At 47.6% G+C, this 23151-nt stretch overlaps 1 protein-coding gene across 6 annotated transcripts in view; it reads left to right on the top strand.

Annotated features, from left to right (window-relative positions):
* Nucleotides 1-23151, top strand: part of CACNB1 (calcium voltage-gated channel auxiliary subunit beta 1) — a 557229-nt gene that overhangs the window by 510315 nt on the left and 23763 nt on the right. For all 6 annotated transcript variants that reach the window (XM_069634705.1, XM_069634704.1, XM_069634706.1 and 3 more), the window contains 2 exons: nucleotides 19379-19530; nucleotides 21221-21316. In XM_069634705.1, the coding sequence (XP_069490806.1) occupies nucleotides 19379-19530; nucleotides 21221-21316 (248 nt within the window). The remainder of the gene's footprint in view (nucleotides 1-19378; nucleotides 19531-21220; nucleotides 21317-23151) is intronic.

Raw genomic sequence — 23151 nt, 5'->3', positions numbered from 1 at the left:
CTTTACAAGCTCATTCTCTAGAAATCTGTCCATGGAAAAGTCTCCCCAACATCTATCTGACTCTTTCCTCTACTCTTTCTCTCTCGCTCTCTCTCTCTGGTCCTTCGCTGCCAGGCTCTCTTCAACCCAACTATCCCCCAGTCCACACCTTGCTCTGCCACCCACCAGATCCTCTTCACTGAATCTCCCGCACTCTGACGTCAAGGAACTATAACTAGACTCAATGTTGCCCTAAAAGAATCACCTCTACCTTGAGCAATACTCCTGTATCGCCCTCAGCATCCTTCTAGCCATGCTAGCCCTATCACTGCAAAGGGAGGGGGGGCTGTATAATTGTACATTAGTATGCATTTCATGACTAATGAAGATGTTATGTTATCCAGTATTTATACTATGCCAATCACTAAGGAGAAAGGAAAAGGATCCCTCCATTTTCCGGTTCTTGCTCTGTCCCTATCACACCCCGCTTTATGTTCAGAGCAACTTGCATGGCCCCTTCGTAAACCGCCCAGAAGTGGGGTTGTTCTGTACACTACCTCTGGCTGAAGTATTCTACCTATTCTCAAAAGATATTCAAAATGGCAATTACATGGAAGAATGTGCATGCAGAATTTCATTTTCCTGATAGCGGGGTGGGGGGTGGGGGGGTCCTTCGTGGTCGATTAAGTACAGGCAGTAGTGCCCAGAGGCATAGACAGGGTAGGGCCTGAGTGGGCAAGACCCTCCCAAATCTGTAGATGCCCACTCATCAGCGCTGTGTGGGCATTTACAGACGTTAATGTCACTGGGGTGGCCCCAACTACATTAGCTTCAGGCCCCACTTGTTGGACAATCCTGGCTACGCCTCATGCCAAAGGCAAGCGTGAAGGCGCTGGTATGAGGAAACCGGCGATGCTTCAGGTCGGGGATGGGAGAGAGGCTGCGGAAGGTACTTTATTGCACATATGTTGATGAAACGTTGAGCAGTCTTGATACCTGGATTTCCTTGCATGTGTCCGCCTTCAGTCGCTGCTGTAAAGGGGACTGACAAGCTACAAAACCCCCTGCAAGCGTGGAGCGCGCAGAGTTGAGCAGTCTCGCAGATTACCTGGATTTCCTTGCATGAGTCTGCCTTCAGTTGCTGCTGTAAAGGGGGTTGACAAGCTACAAAAAACCCTACAAGTGAAGAGCGCGCAGAGTTGAGTTGAGTTGAGCAGTCTCGCAGATTATCTGGATTTCCTTGCATGAGTCGGCCTTCAGATGGTGCTGTAAAAGGGTGTGACAAGCTACAAAACCCCCTGCAAGCACGGAGTGCGCAGAGTTTCGCAGAGTTGAGCAGTCTCACCAAGCGAGGTAAAGCGAGGTAAGCGACAAGACTTCAGCGCCTACAGCACCACCCTAAATTTCACTGATGCCTGTGACTGAGGTGAGTCCCTCAACCAATACAGTGTTTACATCTGCACATAGGGCCAGCGAGTCATTGAATAACAGCCCGTCGCTCATTATTGAGACATCTCAAAACACTGTCTGCGGCGTTGCGGATTACAATCCTGACTGTTTTACCACCCGTGCAATCAGCAATCTACGCGGGAGCCAGGGGAACTGGTGGGGGAACAATTAGTAGGTTCGGAGAAGTTACCTTATACAAATGTGAATCCTCTTCCGATAAAACACAATGTACATGTCTTAGCAGACAATGCCGCAAACGCAACCGATACCGACTTTCCCCCTTCAAAAAGCAGAAGCGACAATTTCGCCACCTATCAAACACAAATCTTTACAACTGCATAACGCTCACAATGCGTCACTGAAACCGCAGACTTTTTTTCCAATCTCGCCAATAATGAGGCCACCTCGGTAAAACTATCTAATGACTTAATTGAAAACATGAACCAATATAATAACTACAACATCGTCATCAATCAAGTCTTGACAATGCCTTCAAAACCTAGCCAATCTTGGCTCCCTGAACAAGCACCCAAAGCCGAACAAGCTACTGATACCTCTGAAACAAGGATACAAAGATCTGTCCAAATTTGGTCAGCGGACACAGAGGATGACTGCTTTTTTGGACAAACTAATTATGCAACCTGACTCTCTGGAATATCAGCAATTTAATTCATACGCAAGTTCTGAGAATTTGTTTCCTTTTTCCATAAATGACAAAGAAAACCTACCGAGTGCAGCCTCCCACAGTCAGTCCTGCCAATAAGGCTAACTCAAGATATTGCCAAGATTAAATCAGCAATTACTCAGCAAAAGAACTTGAGCAAAGTCAGAAGACAGAAAAACAAGCTCTACTCAGGAATGCCAGATACACTAATTTTTGACGACTCACGCACCACGCAAATCGGTCGGTACCTGAAGAACTAAAACAGAAACAAAGACATCTAGCTCTCACACCAAAGTCTGCATCATCAACAGAAAGAGACTTGCCTCACCACTCTCTCCAGAGGCTGAGATCATCTGCCTCATACGCATCAGAATCATCAGAATCACTAGAACGCGAGCCTAATACACTCTCTCCATTTCCTTTTCAATGGGCATCCTTGCCCCCAACTTTAAACCTGGCCCAAATCCAATTCAATATTATGTCCTCCCTCAAAATTGCATTAAACCACTTGACTAAATTGTTTGAGGGAATTAACGAAACCATCAAGGACCAAGTCACTCTTCTAGCTATGATTCACACCAAATTAATATTTTTTAGAATCATTCACAATGGAAGGTCAAACACGATTAAATAAAGAAGTAGAGCTGACAAGTCAGTGGCAACAGAGATTATACAACTTGGCCCGCGGAGAAGGAAGTGATAAAAATATCATGATGGCTGCTATCCTCGAGACAGTCAGATGGGTAAGGAACTCCCGCACTAATGATCAGCGGTTGTAAAATTGTAATACTACTAGCAACGAGGCAAGACACCCAACTAATCATCAAGAAAAAACGAGTTGAAGCTCCACCAAATATACGTGTACCGAACCCAATAAGCGCTGAAGGAAATGCACCAGACACCTTAAGTAATGAAAATCCTCATGAATACATTGAAGTTCACGAAGAATTAGATGCACGAGACATCCCGCCCCCTCAGAGTGACCAACGCGCTCAACAATTTGAGATCCATGATTAAATACTACAATCTCTAGACACACTGAAATCATCTCTACCAGAGCTTGAACAGGCAGCGCAAAGACCCTTTCCTATCTTTGGGATAGTGGAGGAAAAAAACAAGAATCGATAAAAGAAAAAACCAGATCCTTCGCAAACCAAAAAATTGAAAAACTTGCAACCAAAAAAGAAAATCAAGACAAACGATTGCACGCATTTCTAAGTAATCTAGCCACACAACACGGACATTTCGAGCTTCTCTTTGAACTGATAAATCGGTTGCAGGAAGACAGACCCAAATCAAAGAAATTCATTTACAATAACAAGAAAACTCAAATGATTGCTCGAGTAAGGTCATCATGACACCGTCCTATGAAGAGAACGACAATCTGGAAATCATAGACCTAATGAATTTGTCGACATACTCTTATTTTTTTTTTTTAAAGTTTTATTTTTGTTGGCAAAGGCAAAAGGCAAACAAATACATCAGGTTAAATATCAAATTCAGACCATACATGCATCAGGTCAACAGCAATGTTACAATACAATAGATCAGCAAGTGAGAAACAACGGCATCACAACCCGTTTGACATAGTGCAACACTTCAATGCAGGGTTTGGGGTGACTCCTCCCCGGAGGAAGCCTCATCCAGGCCGTGGAGATAGCTGTTGAAGGCAGTCCAAATGTTCTTGGGACAGCATCGGGTCGGGAGTGTATTGATGAATTCTTCCTCACAATTGCGGGACCAGGTAAGTACATTAAGCCATTTCTGGACTGAGGGGGGAGAGGGGCCTTTCCAGTTTTGTAGAATACATTTCTTGGCTACAATGCAACCCACATTCAGAAATTTGGCCATGGATCTCGCCCGTCAGCTTGCCACACACCAAACAGGGCTCCCAGTGGATCAGGGTCAATAGGGGTATCACAGATCTCAGTCAATGTTCCCAGGACCTTACCCCAAAATTCTGTGAGCATCGGACACCCCCAGAACATGTGTAAGTGGTGAGCATTCTCCGCCCCACAGCGGGGGCAAAGTTGAGGGGTCGTTCGGGCGAACCTGGAGATCTTGTAAGGAGTATAGTAAAGTCTATTGAGTAATTTATACTGAATGGTGCGGTAACGGAAATTAAGAGAAACTCTGCTAGTGTGTGAACACATCTTCCACCACAAGTGTTCCGAGAGTTCCAGCTCTAGATCGGTCGCCCAGGCGTCCCGGGCCCTGAAGGGTTGGGGCGCAGTACCCACTAGCAATATCTTGTATAGCGAGGAAACCACCCCACGGGCACCGCCCGAGTTGGCGATGTAAGCAATCCCGGGAGACTCCGGTGGCTCAATGGGGAAGCTTGGCCAGGCGGCCAGAAAGGCAGCGCAGAATCTGTAATATTGCAGAAATTCCAGTGCTGAGCCAGAATGGCCCGGCTTCCATGTTTGTGGCGTAATGAATTGCCCCTCTGGATAAAAGTCTGTTAGAGCCAGGTATCCCAGGGATTCCCAGTGATGCGCCAGGGCCATATCATGTGTGGGTTCCAGCCCGGGGAACCGCCAGGCAGGGAGCTACTTATAATACGGGTGGTGTTCGGCACAGAACTTGAATAATCGACTCCAGGCATGTACAGTGGTATGGACCGGGTCGATAGGGGAGTCCGGCTCATAATGTCGATGGAGTATCAGTGACATGACATTGACGTCCGCAGCAGCCAGAGTTTCCAATTTAACGTGAGGGCGAGGAGGAGGGCCAGGGTACCAATAGGAAGCGAACTGTGCCTGAGCAGCGGTCCAGTACCGCACCAGGTCAGGGGCAGTGAACCCACCTTTATCATACAGGGATGTCATGTCAGACCATTTTTTCTGTACTGCCCCAGAGGGCCACAAGAACTGGGCGCAAGCTCCGTGTAGTCTTGCAAAATATTTCTTACCAGGCCAGATGGGGATATTGCAGAATATGTTTAGAAGCTTGGGGAGCAATACCATCCTGATAAGTGAGAGTCTGCCTGCCAGTGATAATGGGAGGGGGCGCCATCGCTCCATTTTGTCTTCGGCTTGGTGTGCCGCTGCTAAGTAGTTATCGGCTAGTAGTGTGTCCTTAGTCAGGGAAATCTGGACTGCTAGATACTTAACCCCTGCAGGGGACCAACATAAGGGGTACTCTGAGGCCGGCTGTAGAGTGGAGTTGGTGAGGGGGAAGAGCTCAGATTTAGTGTAATTTATCGTGAATCCAGAATGCGTACCTATGCGGGTGATATCCCGTAGTATTGGATCGAGGTTATTGGTAGGGTCTCTGATGAAGAGCAATACGTCATCGGCATAGAGTGAAATGATTTCGGGAAAGTCTTTCAACCGTATCCCTTTGCGTGAATGGCATGCCCTAACATGATCCGCCATTGGCTCTATCGCCAGGGCGAAGAGAATCGGGGAGAACGGGCAACCCTGACAGGTGCCTCTGTGGAGTGCGATGAGGCCGGATGTCTGGGAGTTGACTCGGACCCTGGCCACTGGCGAAGCATATAGTAATTTAATGTATCCAATCATGTTAGGTCCAACGCCCATGGCTTCCAGCACCAGCCACATATACTTCCAGGACACCATGTCGAATGCCTTCTGGGCATCGAGCGTGACCGCAACTGCCTGGACTCGTTGGTCAATCTGGGCCATGACATTGAGGAGTCTCCTGATATTGGGGGACGTGGATCTCCCAGGCACAAACCCAGATTGGTCATCATGCACCATATATGGCATGATTGGAAGAAAGCGGATGGCAATCACTTTAGCGAAGATTTTAGTGTCAAGATTCATTAACGAGAGGGGTCTGTACGACCCACACTCGTCACTGGGCTTGCCGGGTTTAAGCAGTACCGTGATGGCAGCCTCATGCAAGGTGGGAGGGAGAGAGCCCAGTTGGAGCGCCTCCTCCCACACCTCAAGGAGTTTAGGGGCCAGCAGTGCCACTTGCTCCTGATAGAACTCTGCCGTAAACCCATCAGGGCAGGGCGCCTTGCCCTTAGGGAGATCTGATATGGCCCCAACAATCTCATCCAATATAATCGTAGCATCAAGTAGGTTTCTGGTTGTGGTGGAGACACAGGTTGTGGGAATCTGCTCAAGGAGGTCTCTCATATGGGACTCATTGTGTTCGGGAGGTTGAGAGTATAGGTCCGTGTAGAAATCTGTGAAGGCGTCCAATATCCGCTGGTCGGACCATTGCATTGCCCCTTGTTTATCCCTGACGCAGGTGATCTGGGTGTGATCCCACTCTGCCCTCGTCAGGGGGGCCAAAGTTTTGCCGGGTCTATCACCCTCTCCATACTTCTGAGCCACCTGAGGTCGGCTAAAGTACTGGACCTCCCTAGTAGCCAATTCATTAAATGCTTGCAACTCTTCGCTGATCTGGGAGAGGACAGCAGGGTCAACTGATGCCGGGTGTGCCTGTTCTAGTGTGCGCAATCTAGCTTCCGACTGGCCGAGGGCCGTTGTGATAGTTTTAAGGACCCCTGCCTCCCTCGAATGGCCATGCCCCTGATAAAGGCCTTAAAGGCGTCCCACTGGGTTGCCATCGTGGTGGTTTGGGATGTGTTGTGTTCAAAGTATGATTGGATGTCTGCGAGAATATCTGCTTTAAAGAGGACATCCTGAAGGGCGGCGGACTTAAATCTCCACGCATTGATGGTGGGCGGGGGGGCGCCAAGATCCACGGAAAGCAGGACCGGAGCATGGTCAGAGAGCGTGCGGACAAGTATGCCTGTGTCTACCACTCTACCCATCACTCTGTTGGATAGTAGGAACATGTCAATTCTGGAGGAGCTGTCATGGACCGAGGAGTAGTAGGTGTATTCACGTGTCCGTGGTTGTAGTGTCCTCCACACATCGCATATATCTAGGGTTTTGCAGTGAGCCTGCAGTCTATGTGACGCTCCAGTTAGCTGTCTAGGGGCCATGCCAGTCCTGTCCAGAGCAGTGTCTAAGATAAAATTCATATCCCCACCCCAAATGACCTGCACCCCAACATAGCCTAGTAGAATAGATGCCACTGAGTCAACAAAATCGGGCGAGTCCACATTAGGCCCGTAGGTATTCACCAAGAGGTATTCTATATTGGTTATCGTGCAATGTAATATAACATATCTCCCCTCTGTGTCGATGTAACTTCTGTGCAGTACAAACTTGAGTGTCTTAAGAATCATCGTCAGGACCCCCCTGGCCCGCGTAGAGTATGACGTGAAATATCAATTGGGGCCCCAGGATGGTGCCATACATTTTGTGAGGGAGCCCACAGCGTGTGTCTCCTGTAAGTATAGTATTTTACACCCATGTCTGTTGGCATAGGCCATGACTCTACGGGCCTTGGTGTAGTTACTCAGCCCCCGGATGTTCCAAGACATTATTGTAGTAGGCATTCTCGGGGTTTAGGGTACATCCCAGCTCTGCCACTGTACGATGCGTTCACCATGCAGCACAACTCCATTATTGTGGCCCGATGCAGTGTAGTGCTCAAATCTGCCCTTGCCTTTTCTAATAACAGTCCCCAGTCCATACCCTCCCCCCTCCCGCACCACCCCCTCCTCGTGGGTAATGTAACCACCCTCCCTTTACAACCAAAGTCCCCACCAATACGGGGGTTAGCGATGGGATCCCAACGTGGGTCCTAATCGCTAGTGGCCCAACCGGGGCCAAAACCCAACAATAACATAACAAGAATGAACATTGCAATCGCAGTGGGGTGCGCTGTTGCCGTGAGGTAGAACCAGAACAGACACGGATATCATAAAGTATTAGACGGTATAGAAAACATCAGTACGCATTTTGGTCATTTGTTCCACAGCCAGCTGATTAACAATGGGGTAAATGTGAGATCTGACGTGAGTGACTGAGCACAGACCTAGTGACTGAGCACAGACCTGAGGGGGCCAGGGAAGGACCGCAGACGGCCTCGCAGGGGACAATGCGTAATTAGGACAGTGAAACGTTATTACCATCAGCACATTAAGAATAGACAATAGTGACTAGGCTACATGATGAAAGATCATCTGGGATTCAGTCATTGGCATCGAGATCCTCGTTTGCATTGTGAAGTGGTATCTGAGATTCTATGAATTTCACGGCTTCCTCTGGGACCGTGAAGAAGTATAGTTTGTCCTTGAAGGTGATCTTGAGGCGAGCCGGAAAAAGGATTGCATAGGGGACCTTGCGTTCCCGTAGTATTTTCTTGACGCCAAGGAACTGGCGTCTCTCCTGCTGCACCCCAATGGAGAAGTCGGGGAATATCCGGATGGTTTGTGAATCAATGCGAAGGTCTCCCTTCTCGCAGGCCAGGCGGAGGATGAGGTCTCTATCCCTATAATTAAGGATCCTGGCAATTATAGGCCTGGGAGCGTGGTGATAAGGCACGGTGGGCTCGCTCGACCGTAAAGTACGGTGACAGGGCAGGATCACCCAGGAGGTCCTTAAGAAGAGTCTCGACTGCCAGTTCCATAAGCCCTTTGAGGGCGTTCTCAGGAACCCCGATAATGCGAAGGTTATTCCTGCGTGAGCGGGATTCGAGGTCATCACATTTTGCCTTTACAGTTTTCATGTCCCAGGTCAGAGTGGCCACCATATCTTGCAGCGAGTGTAAAGTATCTTTGTTCGCCCCAATGCGATTTTCAGCCTCCGTGATTCCGGTTCCCGCCTGGTCGATACGAGATTTGAGGGATGCTACATTGGCATTAATGTCATCAAGTTTTTCGTGAAAAGAGGCAACATTTTTGGCCATGGATTCCATCATTTCCGTGAGATCCGGAGCAAATGCGCTGGAGGAGGGCACGTGATCAGAATCCTCATGAAGGGGTGCATCCGACCCAGCCTCTGCACGGGGGGTTGTCCTTGCGAATTTGTCCATTGCGCCCACCTTGTTGTTCCCCCTAGACTTATTGGGCATTGCTGATGCGATGGAGGGGGCCTGACCGCTCAGACCTGGCGTTGTGTTGGTCACAGGCGTGTGGTAACAGGTATAGTTCCCAGCTGAGAAGCCAGGAGAAGCAGTTAGCCCACCACTTGCTCTTGATGTAACGGCACCGTGGTGCCTAGGTGCAAGCATGTTGGTTGAGGATGTAGCCCACAGTTCGATTATAGCTGGTAGCAGAGGGTCACGCTATGTAGCAGCCAGGGTAGAGTCAAGGGCCACAGTGTAGGTAGGGCGCCTGCCCGCCAGGCAGCGGAACGCCAGAGGGGTGATGCTGCTGGGGCCCCCCAGCGGAAACAGCAGGGCACTCACAGCCGCCTCAGGTGTCAGGCCGCCTATGGGTAAGTGTTTCCAGGCCAGTGGCAGAGGGGCTGTATGGTGGTTACTGGGCAAGTTAGCTGTGTCCCGGTGCCCCAGACGTCCAGGCAATCCCAGTGGTGGTGCAAGGACCCCACCGTGGGGCTGCGTCCCTGCAGGCGAGGGCGGGCCACGCAGCGGTCAGCACAGTTCAGGGTGGGAGGGGGGGGCATACACAGCAGTGGGGAACCCGCCTGGATGTTCTGACAATTGGATTCGAAGCTGCCCCCCCAACTCCTCACCTGCTTGTGGTGCGCTCGCAGAGTGCAGGGCACGCCTCTAGCTCCGGGGCCACGCACATTAATCACCCGGCCCAGGGCGCCATCCCGGCCCGCACAGGGCAGCCGGCAGGGCGAGGAGTAGCTGCAACCGGGGCCCAGCGCCACAACACACGCGCCGGGGCACACCCGGAGAGCAGCAGCCGAGGTCTAAGTACCCACTCCCCGCGGCCAGGCACAGAAGGGGCCGCGACTCCCGAAGGGAGGGGGGAATCCACTCCCCGGCATGCGCCGCAGCACAGCAACGGGGCGATGAGGGCCAGCAGTCAAGCCCGCTGCAGCTGATGGTCCGGGGCGGAGTCTCTGCCAAGGAGGCCCGCCGTCAAATCCACAGCAGCGCCGGGGAGCACCCGCGCGGCCGGGTCGCGAAGTTGAATGCACTGTTGTGGGTCTCCCGGAGCCCGATTCAGTCCAATATTCGGCCCGGGTAGGCAGTAAGTGTCCCGCAGTAGCCCAGTAAGTTTATACGTTGATGGCAGCAGAATGAACCGCCGATGAGACCAGATTACGTTCCTCGCTTCACGGAGCTCTGCAACTAGGCAGCCATTTTCCAGCTGCTCAACAGCGCCTCCCCAATTTGTCGACATACTCTGATGAAGAATGCTATACTCGAGACAAATTAACTAACCCTTCGACCTCTTTAAGGAACATTGTTATTAATAATACTAGACATATTGAAGATGGAGATATAAAGACTACCCCCAAATTCACAACTGGTACTCTTAGAAATGACTCAAACAATAGAGATGACACTCATTTTGAGACATTGGAACAAAACACAAATGCTGCAATGAAGAAAACAGTATCTTCCCCAAAGCAGATTTCAAGAACGACTGTGGGAAAAAACCAATGAGCAAAAAGTCAAGTTTTAATCTAAACACCAGAATCTACAACCATTGACTGTAACCAATGAGAGATTATTACCCTGTAAAGACAGCCTCATCCTAAATCGTTCTCAAATTTATTGAGATTATTGCACGGTTGTCCAAAATTACGAGAAATTGATTCCAATGACATCCGTATCGTGCAATTTGCTACCGAATCTCGATCGGATTGGGTCGTTTTTACATCTTAACTCTAGATTCATACAAACTACTCTGTTAGCTGCCACAGGGGATTTGCTCCATTTTGTCTTTGAGATAAGTGCACCGACACATCAGACTCGAAATCACTTAGAGATCGACAATGCTCAAACAACATTGCAAACTACACCTAGAGAAAACCCAATAAGAATAAACTTGCACAACGAACCGTGGATCTCAAACAATAGAAAAATACCAAATAAAACAAATAATCATTAAATGAATCCATGTAATGAATGGGAAATAAGTGAAAAGTAACAACAGTCACAGAAGAAATATAATAGATGACCAACTAAAAGATGTGTCAAAGGACCAGGAACAAGACTGGTCCTGGATTTCAGCAGCCCTGACTAATAAATGTATGAAGTAACAACTACAAAAAAAGAACAAAGAGCGCCAAAATTGGGGTCCTGGAACACTAGAGGGTTCACTCACCTCTTTAACGAAGATAAGCTAAATCTCAAAACACTTGATACCATATGCTGCCAAGAGACATGGCTAAAAGAAATTCTCATCTATGACAAATTCAGTGTTTATCTAAAACAATCTCCAAAAGGACCATCAGGGCGAACATACTTGGGATTGCTGACATTAATAAAACTAGGACCAAGTTTGACATTTCTTGATGAGTAAAATCCGAATTCATTTTCACAACGATTAGCATTTGATTGGCAAGATCCCTTTACAGCAATAAAAAGAAACATTGATTACACTTACTCTGATTTCACCAATCCACATATGATTATATGCGGTGACCTTAGCATTAAACCTATAGGCATCAACGGTAAGATAATTCAAATATCTAAATTAAAGTCTAGAGCAGCCTAGTGGGAGCGAGAATTAAGTCTACGTGATTTTTAAATGCTAAACAGTCAGACTAAAGGAGATGTACCTGCCAATATTACATGACTCCTAAAGAACAAAGGGCTCACTTAGACTACTATTATGTTTCCCGAAACATGAGAAAGTTAATAGATACCCTTACAATTAAGTCGACAACGAACAGCGATCACCATCTGCTAACGATAACTTGGAAAAATGCACAATTACATAATGATGTTCGATCACTACCTCCTCTTCAAGTTGTGTATGGAGGTAACAGACTAAGAATTAGCTCATGAGATATTCATCTTTTCACTGAGATCTATCGCACAAATTCAAAGATGACAAACATACTGCTAGGCATCAACATGACGCTGAACAAAAGTTGAAATGCATCTGCTCAAAGAAATCCAGAGACTTATGGGCATTGCTCAATAATAGCACAATCTTTCAATTGGCCTCCTTACGAAATGGAGTATCTGACGGCTACAAGATTCTCTCCGCTCCCAGGGCCAACCGCTCTGAGGGTGGGGGGGTGTAGCCATTTTCCTCAAGATGATTCCTGCCTCTGTCACTCCAACGCAGGCCTACTCCTCCTTCGAATGCCTCGTCTGCAGGCTCTCTCTCTCCCCTAGCCATTCTCTTACTGTGGCTACTATCTATCGGCCACCTGGTCAGATTTCCTCTTTCCTCTCTGAGTGGGCGGACCTCTCCTCTTCCCTCCTGGTCTCGACTACCCAACACCTCCTTCTTGGTGACTTCAACATCCACCTGGATGCCGCCTGTCCTCCCTCTGGACTCTTTCGCGACCTCTGCGACTCTCTCTCACTCACTATTCTCCCCAACTCACTCTGCAGGGCACACTCTGGATGTTCTTATCTCCTCAGACCTTCCCCTCGCTGTCCCTATCACTACTCCTCTCTCCTGGAGTGATCACTTTCTCCTCTCCTCCCACCTCGCCCTCCCTACCCCTCAGGCCAAGCCAATTCCATCACTGCCACCCACCTTCTCGTTCATCCGACCCATGAAGCGCGTGTCAGCTGAGGCTTTCGCTGCCACCGTCTCACCCTCCTCCCCCTTTGGCTGACTCTCATCCTGACACAGCCCTCTCCACGGTCCACTCTGCTATCTCTGATACTCATGATATCCTTGCCCCTGTCATGAGAATCCGCTTGAAGCCCAAAGCCAAGTGCAACTCCTGGTACGATTCCGACCTCGTCACCCTAAAACGCAAGTGTAGGGCGGCCGAGAGGAAATGGCGTGCTTCATGTGCATCCTCTGACAAACTGGCCTGCCGCCTGCTGCAAAGGCAATACCGGCTCTCTATTCTATCCAAGAAGAGAGCGCATATCCAAGCCCGCGTCTCTGTGGCATCTAACAACTCGGCCGAACGCTTTAAAATCTGCAAGGAACTGGCCAATCCTGCCGCAGTCTCTACCTCTCCTGTCCCCTTCCAGGCCCTCTCTACGGCACTGGCTTCACATTTCATCTCTAAAACTCAGGTCATCTTGTCCTCTCTCTCCTCCTTTCCACCCCCTCCCCCATTCCTTGCTTTTCCTCTGGCCACTCTGCAGCCACCTCTCCTCCCTCCTTCTCTGCCTTTCCCCTGTTCTCTGCAGACGAGGTTGCTATACCAGTCCGATCTATGAAAGTCTCATTGAAACAGGTTCACCCCTGTTCCTCCAAAACCATCAAGGACTACATCGACTCCTTTGCTCCTGCCCTGGCTGATTTCTGAAATCACTCCTTCGCCACTGGAGTCTTCCCATCCCCCCTGAAGCACTCCCTTCTGCACCCCCTTCTCAAGAAACCCACTGCCGACTTCTCCTGCCCGAACAACTATCGCCCAATCTCCATCACTCCCTTCCTGGGCAAGCTCCTGGAGAAACTGGCCATCTCTCAACTCAATCTCCACACTGAATCTGTCGGCTGTCTTCATGACCACCAGTCTGGCTTCAGAGCTGCCAGAAGCATGGCTACTGCTCTCCTGAACATCCGTGAAGACCTGCTCTCCAACCTTGACTCTAACACCCCCTGCGTTCTCATCCTGCTTGATCTCTCTTCTACCTTCGACACAGTCAACCATGCCATCCTGCTCAACCGTCTCCGTGATAACCTGGGTATAACCGGTCAGGCTCTGGCATGGCTGACTTCTTTCCTCTCCGACCGACCATACCAGCTCCAACTTAGGTCCTTCCTCTCTGCTATCTTTTTCTCTACCTGCGGTGTCCCCCTGGGGTCTAAGCTCTCTCCCTGGCTGTTCAACCAATACCTGGCACTCCTGGCCCACCGCATCGCCGCTCTCTGCCCCAATTTTCAGTGCTATGCAGATGACACCCAGCTCATCTTCAGGCTTCCCTCTGCCTCCTCCTCCACTTCCCTCATCTCTGACTGTCTGTCTGCTATCCAGGAGTGGTGTGCTGCCAAAGCCTCTCCCTTAATGCCAGTAAGACTGAGATTCTCCTCATCGGCACACCCAATCCCTCCTTCCCTTCAGCTCCCTTGGCCCTCTTCCTGCTCCCACCTGCAAGGCTAAAAACCTCGGGGTCATCTTTGACTCTACACTCTCCTTCTCTCCTCACATCTCTGACATCTCTAAGAAGTCACACTACCAGCTGCACCTCCTCAGAGGTATACTTCCTTTCCTCTCCTTCCCCCAGAAGCTCACTGTCTCCAGAGCCCCGATTCTCTCTAAGCTGGACTATTGCAACAGCCTCTTTCTAAATCTGCCTGCTTCTACTGTCCGCTCTCTGCAACTTATCCAGAACAGGACCGCGAGACTTGTCCTTGGCCTCAAGCCCAGGCATCGTATCTCTCCAGGACTGAAATCTCTGCACTGGCTCCCAGTGGCTGTGAGGATTAAGTTCAAAACCCTCTGCATCGTCCATAAGGCCTTCTGGGGCCTGGGGCCTCAATACCTTCAACTCTCTCTCCCTAAAAACCTTCCTTCTCGAGCTCTTCGCTCATCTACCTCAAACTCCCTCAGAGCCAGTCGCTTTTCCAAGCAACAAGTTGGTGGTAGATCTCTTTCTTCGGCTGGTGCCTCCCTCTGGAACAGCCTCCCCACCTCCCTGAAATTTGAGGAGAATCATCTTCGATTCCGGAAGCACCTCAAAACCTTTCTCTTTGCTTCTGCTTTTTCTCCTCCTCTCCCTTGCTGACTTCCAGGCTGATAGTGAATTTGCACTGGTTACCTGGTCACCCTCTGATCCCGGGCCCAGGTCCCTTCCCCTACCAGTCACACTCCTGCACTGCCTTCCCGGCTTCCCCGGCACTTGGGGACTGGTTCTGTATCCCTACAGTCCCAGCACCGGCACTTGACACCTGATGGCTGCACTTTCCTTGCACTTGCTACCTGTGGACCGTACTTTTACGCACTATATATCTTTATTTATTTATTTATTTTGTTTGGTTCTTGTCCCATGTACTGCACTGTCCCCTCCCCCTTCTCCCTCGCACTTCTCCTCCTTCCCCTTCCCATGCACTTGCGGGATCTGAATGGCACCTGGCCTAGTAGGATCGTTATCTGTCCTCCCTTGTTCCCCCTCCCATGCCTCGTCGCACCTTGAAACACTTGTGTATAGGCACGTTATAAAAGCCATATCATATCATATCAGAAAAGCAATGGCAGTCAAATTTCACCAAACAATTTGCGGCGCCGCAAAACCACAAATTGTCAGAACGGAAGCTGCCAACTAATCCTTGGAATATCAAATTTGATAAGGATGATTGCAAAACAAAGCTAATCGCACGCCCAAGGCCCAGATGGTCTCTCAAACGCCACCTTGAAACAAAACCCAGAAGCATAGGCCGACTTCTGCATCTTGCTGTTTAATGAGATAAAAAAGTGTAAGGTTTAAGTAACCTGGAAAGAGACTGTGCCTAATTTTTGCAAATTTGTTTTATTTCTCAAAAAATGTGCCCTTATAGTTGAAAACACGTGTTTCGGTCCTCCAAGGACCTCTTTTAAATCAGGGCTATTGTAAAACATAAGCAAATAGTCACATTGGTATACATGTGTATATATCCAAAATAAAGTGATGATAAAAAATACTAAGATTAAGTATGCATTGAAAGAAAAATACATAAACACATAGGTGCATGGATGTTAAAAATAAACAGCCAGACAATAATTGGATGGGGAATAGGGGTTGGAGAAAGCAGGGATGAGATTCAGAGAAAAATAAATGCAAAGTCTTTGTTAGTTATGATACATGATGCATTTAGAATAAAAACATTATTATGGTCATTCATATTCTTTCATGTCACAGAATATATGGAGAAGCGTGTTACCTTGTAGTCATGTACGATGCCCCTGTCAGATAAACAAATTCTCATCTTACCCTAATATGAAAACTAGATAGTGAAAAATGCACTTAATATTGGGTTTCCAACTCCAAAATACACGTAACCTGCATATAAAGTGTGCCAAAGTTGCACGTATTCTTAAATATCAAAGTCTGTTAAGTGAAAATTACACGTAAAAAAGTGTTCGCACTCCTAATAACTCAAGGTGCACTTTCGCGTATGAAATTACACGTAGAAAAGCGTTTACACGTACGAAGACTCAAAATGCACTTTCGCATGAAAAAATACACGCATAAACGGAGTTCTGGTCTGATCCGTAAAGGACACGCACATACGCGTGCGAGAAATATGTAATCATTAAAATAACGGGATCCAAATAAGATGCGACTATCTTTCGTCACCCACTAGTTTGTGCACGCGTACGTGCGTTTATTACTTACTCTGTTTCTTATATGCCGACGATCTCGTCCTTTTTGATCAGACAATAATAGGACTGCAACGAAGGATCAACGCTCTAGAAAACTACATGAAAAACGACGACTTGTGACTTAACATTAAGAAAACGAAAATAATGATATTACCAAGTGCATCATGCAAACAAAAATCAAGAGAGAGATGGTATTTACGGGAACAAAGCTTCAATAAAGTAGATTCAATCACTTATATAGAAATTTACATCACCTGTAACATCAACGAAAGTGGATGGACGATGATATTAAGATCTAAATGTAAAAATGTATCTTCACAGGCAATCTTATTGAAGAAGAAATATGGCAAATACACTTCATCCCCATTTGTCACCGTCAACAAACAAAAAGTCATCCCAATTTTAATCTATGGGGCAGAAACAGCACTAAATTTACAGTGACAATCTTGGGATCTTTTAGAAGGTGTCTTCTGGAAAAGGGTCCTACAACTCCCCGAAAGTCTCCCAATAACCCTATTGAGATACGAATGGGGATTACAATCTCTTCAATCAATCGTCCTATGGAAGACCCTTGCTCTATACCGTAAATGCATCATGCAGGACAACCTCCCACCGTTTGCAATCTTGCGACCTGATGAGCCTGCAAGATGCGAATGAGTCCTCACCAAATGGAAACCACATGCCAAAACTGTATTCCGTAGACCCATTCGGCTCTATTTATCCACATTTCTTTGTTCTAAGCTACGAGATCTTTTCATGTGTTTACGCTTAAATATTCTACCTACACGAGAAGTATTAAGCCAACAAGGCCAAATTCGGAAAACCGAAGCATATTGCAGATTCTGTCAAAAGACGACCATTGTTGAATCTGCTAAATGCTTACTTACGGAATGTAAAACCCTAACCCCATTAAAAACTACATTTCTGGTGGCCTACTGTGAAGACTTTGACTCCTTGTCCGCGGATGAATGGTGGAACATTTCTCTTTGATCCTAGCAGGAATGACATTTTTGAAAGAAGTTTGTAAACTATGTGAGTGAATGAACTTTTAGATATGACCAAGAAAATGATTTGTCAATATAGAAACATAACTGAGATCCAATGAAGGAAATAATATGCCAAAAGTTTGTAACAAACTAAATCAAATTAAAAAAAAGAAATAACAAAAAATATGTTGATTCATAAATGACACCACCAATTAAAATTACCAACAACGCAGCCGGAAACTGTTTGAGACAGTGTAAAGCAGATGGCTGCCTTACAACACGATTTGGAAAATAAAGTAAAAACTTTCAGAAATGGTGTTAAAAAACAAAAAAGGATGATCCATCTGACGAGCGTCCATCTCGGAGAAAGACAACCACTTAGATTTACTTAGGGCCTGATTAGGAGTTTGCCATATTTCCAGTGCATATACCACTAAACAGAATTACTGTTACTGCATGCGGTAACTTGAAGGTTCCACATGATTCCGAGTCATGCAGAACTCTTCCGTTATCCCCCATTTTGCAGTCTTATCAGTGGAAAATGTCATACTAACACATAAAATATGACGGCATCAGTCAATACATTTGAGTTTAGGTACTTACCTGCATTCAAAAGCACTCAGAATTGAAGAGTTTTGGGTTTGAAACTCAGAATTTGGCAGAGCCGTAAAGCATCCATTATTTACAAATACTGCCTGTTTTACCGTTAACGCTGAAACTCTTAATCAGGCCATTAGAGCTAGTTGGACCAAAACAAGGGAACCTGAGAAACTGCCCTTTCTGAAACAGACGAGGGCATTTGGGGTGGGATGAGGGGGGTAAAAACTAAACCAAGAAACAGAGGCTGAATGAATACTAGGGATCTCAAGCAAGCATGTGGTACAAGCTTCTGTGTCACTGCACCCACCCTGTGGCATACCCTCCCCAACCACATCAGAAAATCAACCTTCAAAACCTGTCTTCAAAAACCTAGTTATTCAACAACATGCTTTTGTGACACACACAAACACTGGGCCTCATTATGAGTTTGCCTGTCGGGGAACTACGGTATGGGTAAGCTTGCTGGTACCGTAGTTCCCGGACCGACACACTACGAGTTGTGCTCGCGGGGGCCTTTCTGCCTGTCGGGCGGAAAGGCACCCGCGAGCCCAGCATGTCGGATGCACAGGCACCGTTACGAACGGTGCCTGTGCATCCGACCTCCCCATTCCCATTAGGCCCTATGGGGCCGAATGGGAATGGGGAGCATCTTTTTTCCGGCGCCCGTGAATGGGCAATTACCGGGTCTGGCGTTATGGGGCCGAATGGGAATGGGGAGCATCTTTTTTCCGGCGCCCGTGAATGGGCAATTACCGGGTCTGGCGTTATGGGGCCGAATGGGAATGGGGAGCATCTTTTTTCAGGCGCCCGTGAATGGGCAATTACCGGGTCTGGCGTTATGGGGCCGAATGGGAATGGGGAGCATCTTTTTTCCGGCGCCCGCGAATGTGCAATTACTGGGTCCGGCGGGGCTGAAATGCCCTGGTAATTGCCCATTCGCAGGTGCTGGAAAATATTGTAAGTATAAGTTTTTACCGGCAAGGTTCCCGCCAAACTTGTACTGAGGCCCACTGTCTTGATATATCTTTACTTACTGTGTACAAGCACTGTGATACCTCTGGGTTTGGGCACTACATAAATGTAATAAATGAATAAATAAAATAAATAAGTCACAGCCAGCCTCCTGGTGATCACCTGGATACTGGCAAAGTGAGTTCCTAGTCTCCAAGACCATAAGGATTGTATCACGAGGCTGCAATGACCTGTGGAGAAGGTCCTTAGGCAATGAGTCCCTAATCAGTGGGTCCCCAGGATCTGAGTCTGTAGGCAGTGGTGCATAAGGATACAAGTCCATGAGTTCCAAGGCCGAGAGTCTCTGAACTTTGAGCCCTTTAGAAATACCAAAGGGATCCATCATGAGGCGCCAGTGCTGTCATTCTCACTCAGTGATGCAAAGCCAGTCCCCCCACCATGGTTCTTAGTGATTCTTCTTCCATGTATCGTTGCTGCCGGTGTTTTTCCTAACTCCCCAATCACTGACATTTCTTTCCCTTCAGCCGAGGTTCAGAGTGAGATCGAGCGGATATTCGAGCTGGCCCGGACCCTGCAGCTGGTAGCCCTCGATGCGGACACCATTAACCACCCAGCACAGCTGGCCAAGACCTCGCTAGCCCCCATCATCGTCTACATCAAGATCACCTCACCGAAGGTGAGGTACTGCTGGAGGATGGGGCAAGGGTAGCCTTGTGGGAGGGGAGGAAGGGCTGGAAGGGAGTGTAACCACTAATCACCGAGCACAGCTGGCCAAGATGCCACCCACTGTTTACTTCAAGAGCACTTCACGAAGTTCAGAACAATGAGGGTGGTGGGGTTTGAGAGGTTTTTATTTCCCAAAATGAATGTCAGAGGTAGGCGCAAACATTGCACAAGTTAATTGCCTGTAGGGGAATGGACATCATCCAAGATGGCGGTCTGCAGCAGGGGATGCAGGGAGGGGTACTGGGTGGGGTTACCTGAGTTGTGCAGCAAATGCACTTTTGAACATGTATGCAGCACTGCAGTCAATCCAATGACAACTGTGTACTATACAGGACACTATTGACGTTGGCAAGGGGGATGGGTCACCAGTAGCCATTGTCCCTGCTTTGGGATAGATCCACTGAGCATTGATGCCTCTTGCTCACAAGGATGGGTGACATTCTGTGCATCCTTTGTTTGGACATTGCACAGACATTTGAGAGAAATTCACTTATTTTGTCCAATTTCACTTCAGTCAATGATAATATGCATTTTGAATGCAAAATGTGGTGCAATTTTAGTTGTGGGAAACACACAGCTTTGCCAGGGGACCTCAACAGTCAGTGCCTGAACTCAAAGGGAAACATCCATGCAGTGAAACAAAACCTGAACACAGTAAAATTCCAGAAGGCATTTTAAAAGGTCTGTGCCCAAGATGGGCACCAGCGGGGGAGGGTGTGACCAGCAGGGGAGGGTGTGAATGTCATTATCCAAGGTGAGGGAGTGCAAGAAGAGATGAGAATAATATCACCCTTTGTGGGGTAGGGCCACGGGGTAGGGGTTCACCTCACCCAAGGCAGAGGTCTGGAGGTGGGGGATCACATCACTCAAGGATAGAATCTTTCTAAGAGGGCATCCACAACCCCCAATATGAGGGTCAATGGGGGTCGTGTACCCCTGGCATCAGCTCCACTGTCAGCCACTAGCAAGGTCGGCCAAGACCTTTTCCATTCATTCGCTCAAGATGGTGCTTGTCTATGGAGTGGAGTGTCTTTTCAGTTGAGGCAACTCTGGCAGTGAGGATTGTATTCCTCAAAGTGAATCCGTTGCTGTGGGGCTTTGTATATGTGTGTGCGGGTGGTGGTGGGAGGAGAGGGCATCCGTGCATTTCACCATTTGCTGACTGTTTAGTAATGTTGCTTTGTGGCTGACGGTCTGTTCCAAGGGTTGGCACAGCATTTTGCTTTAACTGGGGATAGATAATAGGCGATGAAGGGGGGGGCTTTGGGCATGTAGAGATGCTGTGTGTACTGGTGGTTGGCATGCGAAGGGTCAGGTAGGAAAGAACTAAGATTGGAAGTAGTCTGTATAAACCACAATCACTTTCCACCGGCCTTGAGGAATAAACTGAAGACAGTACTTCGAATGTGCTGTTGCAGCCCTGTGGTATGTGATCCGAAATCCAGCTCTGAGGAGAATAAATTCCAGGGAGAAGAGCATTCCAGTGCAGACCAAGAAGGAGCCATGCGAAAGGGCAAGGATGTTGAGAACTATACATAGTGGGGACTTGTGGGATGGGCGATGCAGAGAGAAGCAAACAGAAGGAGTGGGTGGAACAGGGACAATCGAACCTCTCATGACTCTCATCCCATCTCCGGCAGGTGCTTCACCGACTCGTCAAGTCCAGAGGGAAGTCCCAGGCCAAGCACCTCAATGTCCAGATGGTGGCTGCGGATAAGCTGGCCCAGTGTCCTCCGGTGAGTAGAGCATCAGTGTGTGTGGTGTGAACTAATGCTCCCTAATGTGGTAAGGGCAGAGATGCGTGATGTGATGGTATGAAAGCCTGCCCAGAGAATGCATTGAGTGCGGTGAATCACTGATCCTCTGCAGAGCACAGATGTGTATTGTATTGTATTGTATTGTTTATTTATTTATAGAGCGCACCGGGCCATTAAGCAACTGGGCGCTTGCAGGAAAAGTAGAATCTTAGGTTACAGGTACATAGGTATTATACATTGCTAATGTTATAGTTTCACATATACAAAATTTCTTATGTTACAGTGTCATATAGCTTACAAATAGGATATGTTGCAGTTTCAAGTATTTTACATTAAATATACAGAATATTCGGTACCGTTGAAGCTTTAACAGTCATTGGTGTGAAGCCAGAGTTTGACATTAGCTTTGAACACATGGAAGGCAGGAGTAGCTCTGAGTGAATCTGGGATGGAATTCCAAAGATGAGCTGCTAGTACTGGGAAGCAGGACCTTCCTGTTCTTTCCATTTGAAGTTGGGGACCTTGATACTATTTGATTGAGCCTTTCTGATGGGTCGTTCAGAGGTGTACTTTGTGAATTTCTCTGTGAGGTATGCAGGAGCTTTATTATTCATACAGTTGTGTGTGATATTCAGAGTTTTAAGTTTGATACGGTCATTGATGGCCAACCAGTTGACTGCTCTTCTTTGGTCAGATATCTGTTGCCCTTTAGGAATGCCTAATGCTGTCCTAAGGGCATTGTTTTGCAGGGTTTGGCGTTTGTTAGTATTGTGTTTACTGGTGCCTAGGTACAGTGCATTGCAGTTGTCTAATTTGGAGAGGATGAGGGCTCGCACTATGGTAGTACAGCCGTCTGTGGACAGGTGTGGTTTGCATGCATGAATGAGTTTGCAGGTGTAGCTAGTTGCTGGGGCTGTAGTATTTACTTGCTTGTTGAGGGTGAGAGCTGAATCTAGGTAGAAACCTAAGGTTTTAACTTCCTTGGCTACCTTGATTTTGATGCCATCAATAGTGATGAAATTGTAGAAACAGGATAATTTGTTAAGTTTACTAGTGGACCCGATGATTAAGAGCTCAGTCTTGTCGTCGTTATGACATAGGCTGTGTGTGGCCATCCAGGTTTGGATGATTTGGTAGACTTTATTTATGAGGTTGGTGTCCTTGTCATAGTCTCTTTGGATTGGGATAAGGATCTGGGTGTCGTCGGCGTAGTTGGTATATGAGACCCCTAGTTTGTCCAAGATATCGAACAGAGGCTTTGTAAAAATATTGTACAAAGTGGGGGAAACACATGACCCTTGGGGGACTCCACAGGGGATGGGGACTGGATCAGCTGCTGATGTAGGTGAGAAGACTCTTATAGTTCTCTTATCCAAGAATGAGTTTATCCACGCAGTGGCTTTTGTGGAGAAGTTGGCAGTCGATTTGAGGCGGTTACAGAGAACCTTGTGATCTACCAGATTGAATGCGGCTGAAAGGTCTAGGAGTAGGAGAATAGAAATGTCTCCTCTATCTTTACGCTCATCTAGTTGATTTTTTAGATCAAGGAGAGCCGTTTCGTTTCCCTGTCTCGGTCTAAATCCTGATTGTCTTGTGCCTAGTAGGTTGTTGATCTCCAGGTAGGATTGGATCTGTAGATATGCAGCTTTATCTAGGATTTTGAGGAGGAACGGGACAGTTGTTATGGGCCTATAGTTCGTTGGGACATTAGGGTCCAGGTTTATTTTTTTTCTGAGAGGTAGTATCCAAGCATCTTTAAGGTTGGTTGGCACAGAACATGATTTGAATGATGTGTTGATAAATGATGTGACGAA

The sequence above is a fragment of the Ambystoma mexicanum genome, chromosome 13 (assembly GCF_040938575.1).
Source record: "Ambystoma mexicanum isolate Mex_15411 chromosome 13, UKY_AmexF1_1, whole genome shotgun sequence".
Classification (NCBI taxonomy): domain Eukaryota; kingdom Metazoa; phylum Chordata; class Amphibia; order Caudata; family Ambystomatidae; genus Ambystoma; species Ambystoma mexicanum.
Note: the sequence above shows the minus strand (reverse complement) of the source record. Positions and strands in the feature narration are given on the sequence as shown.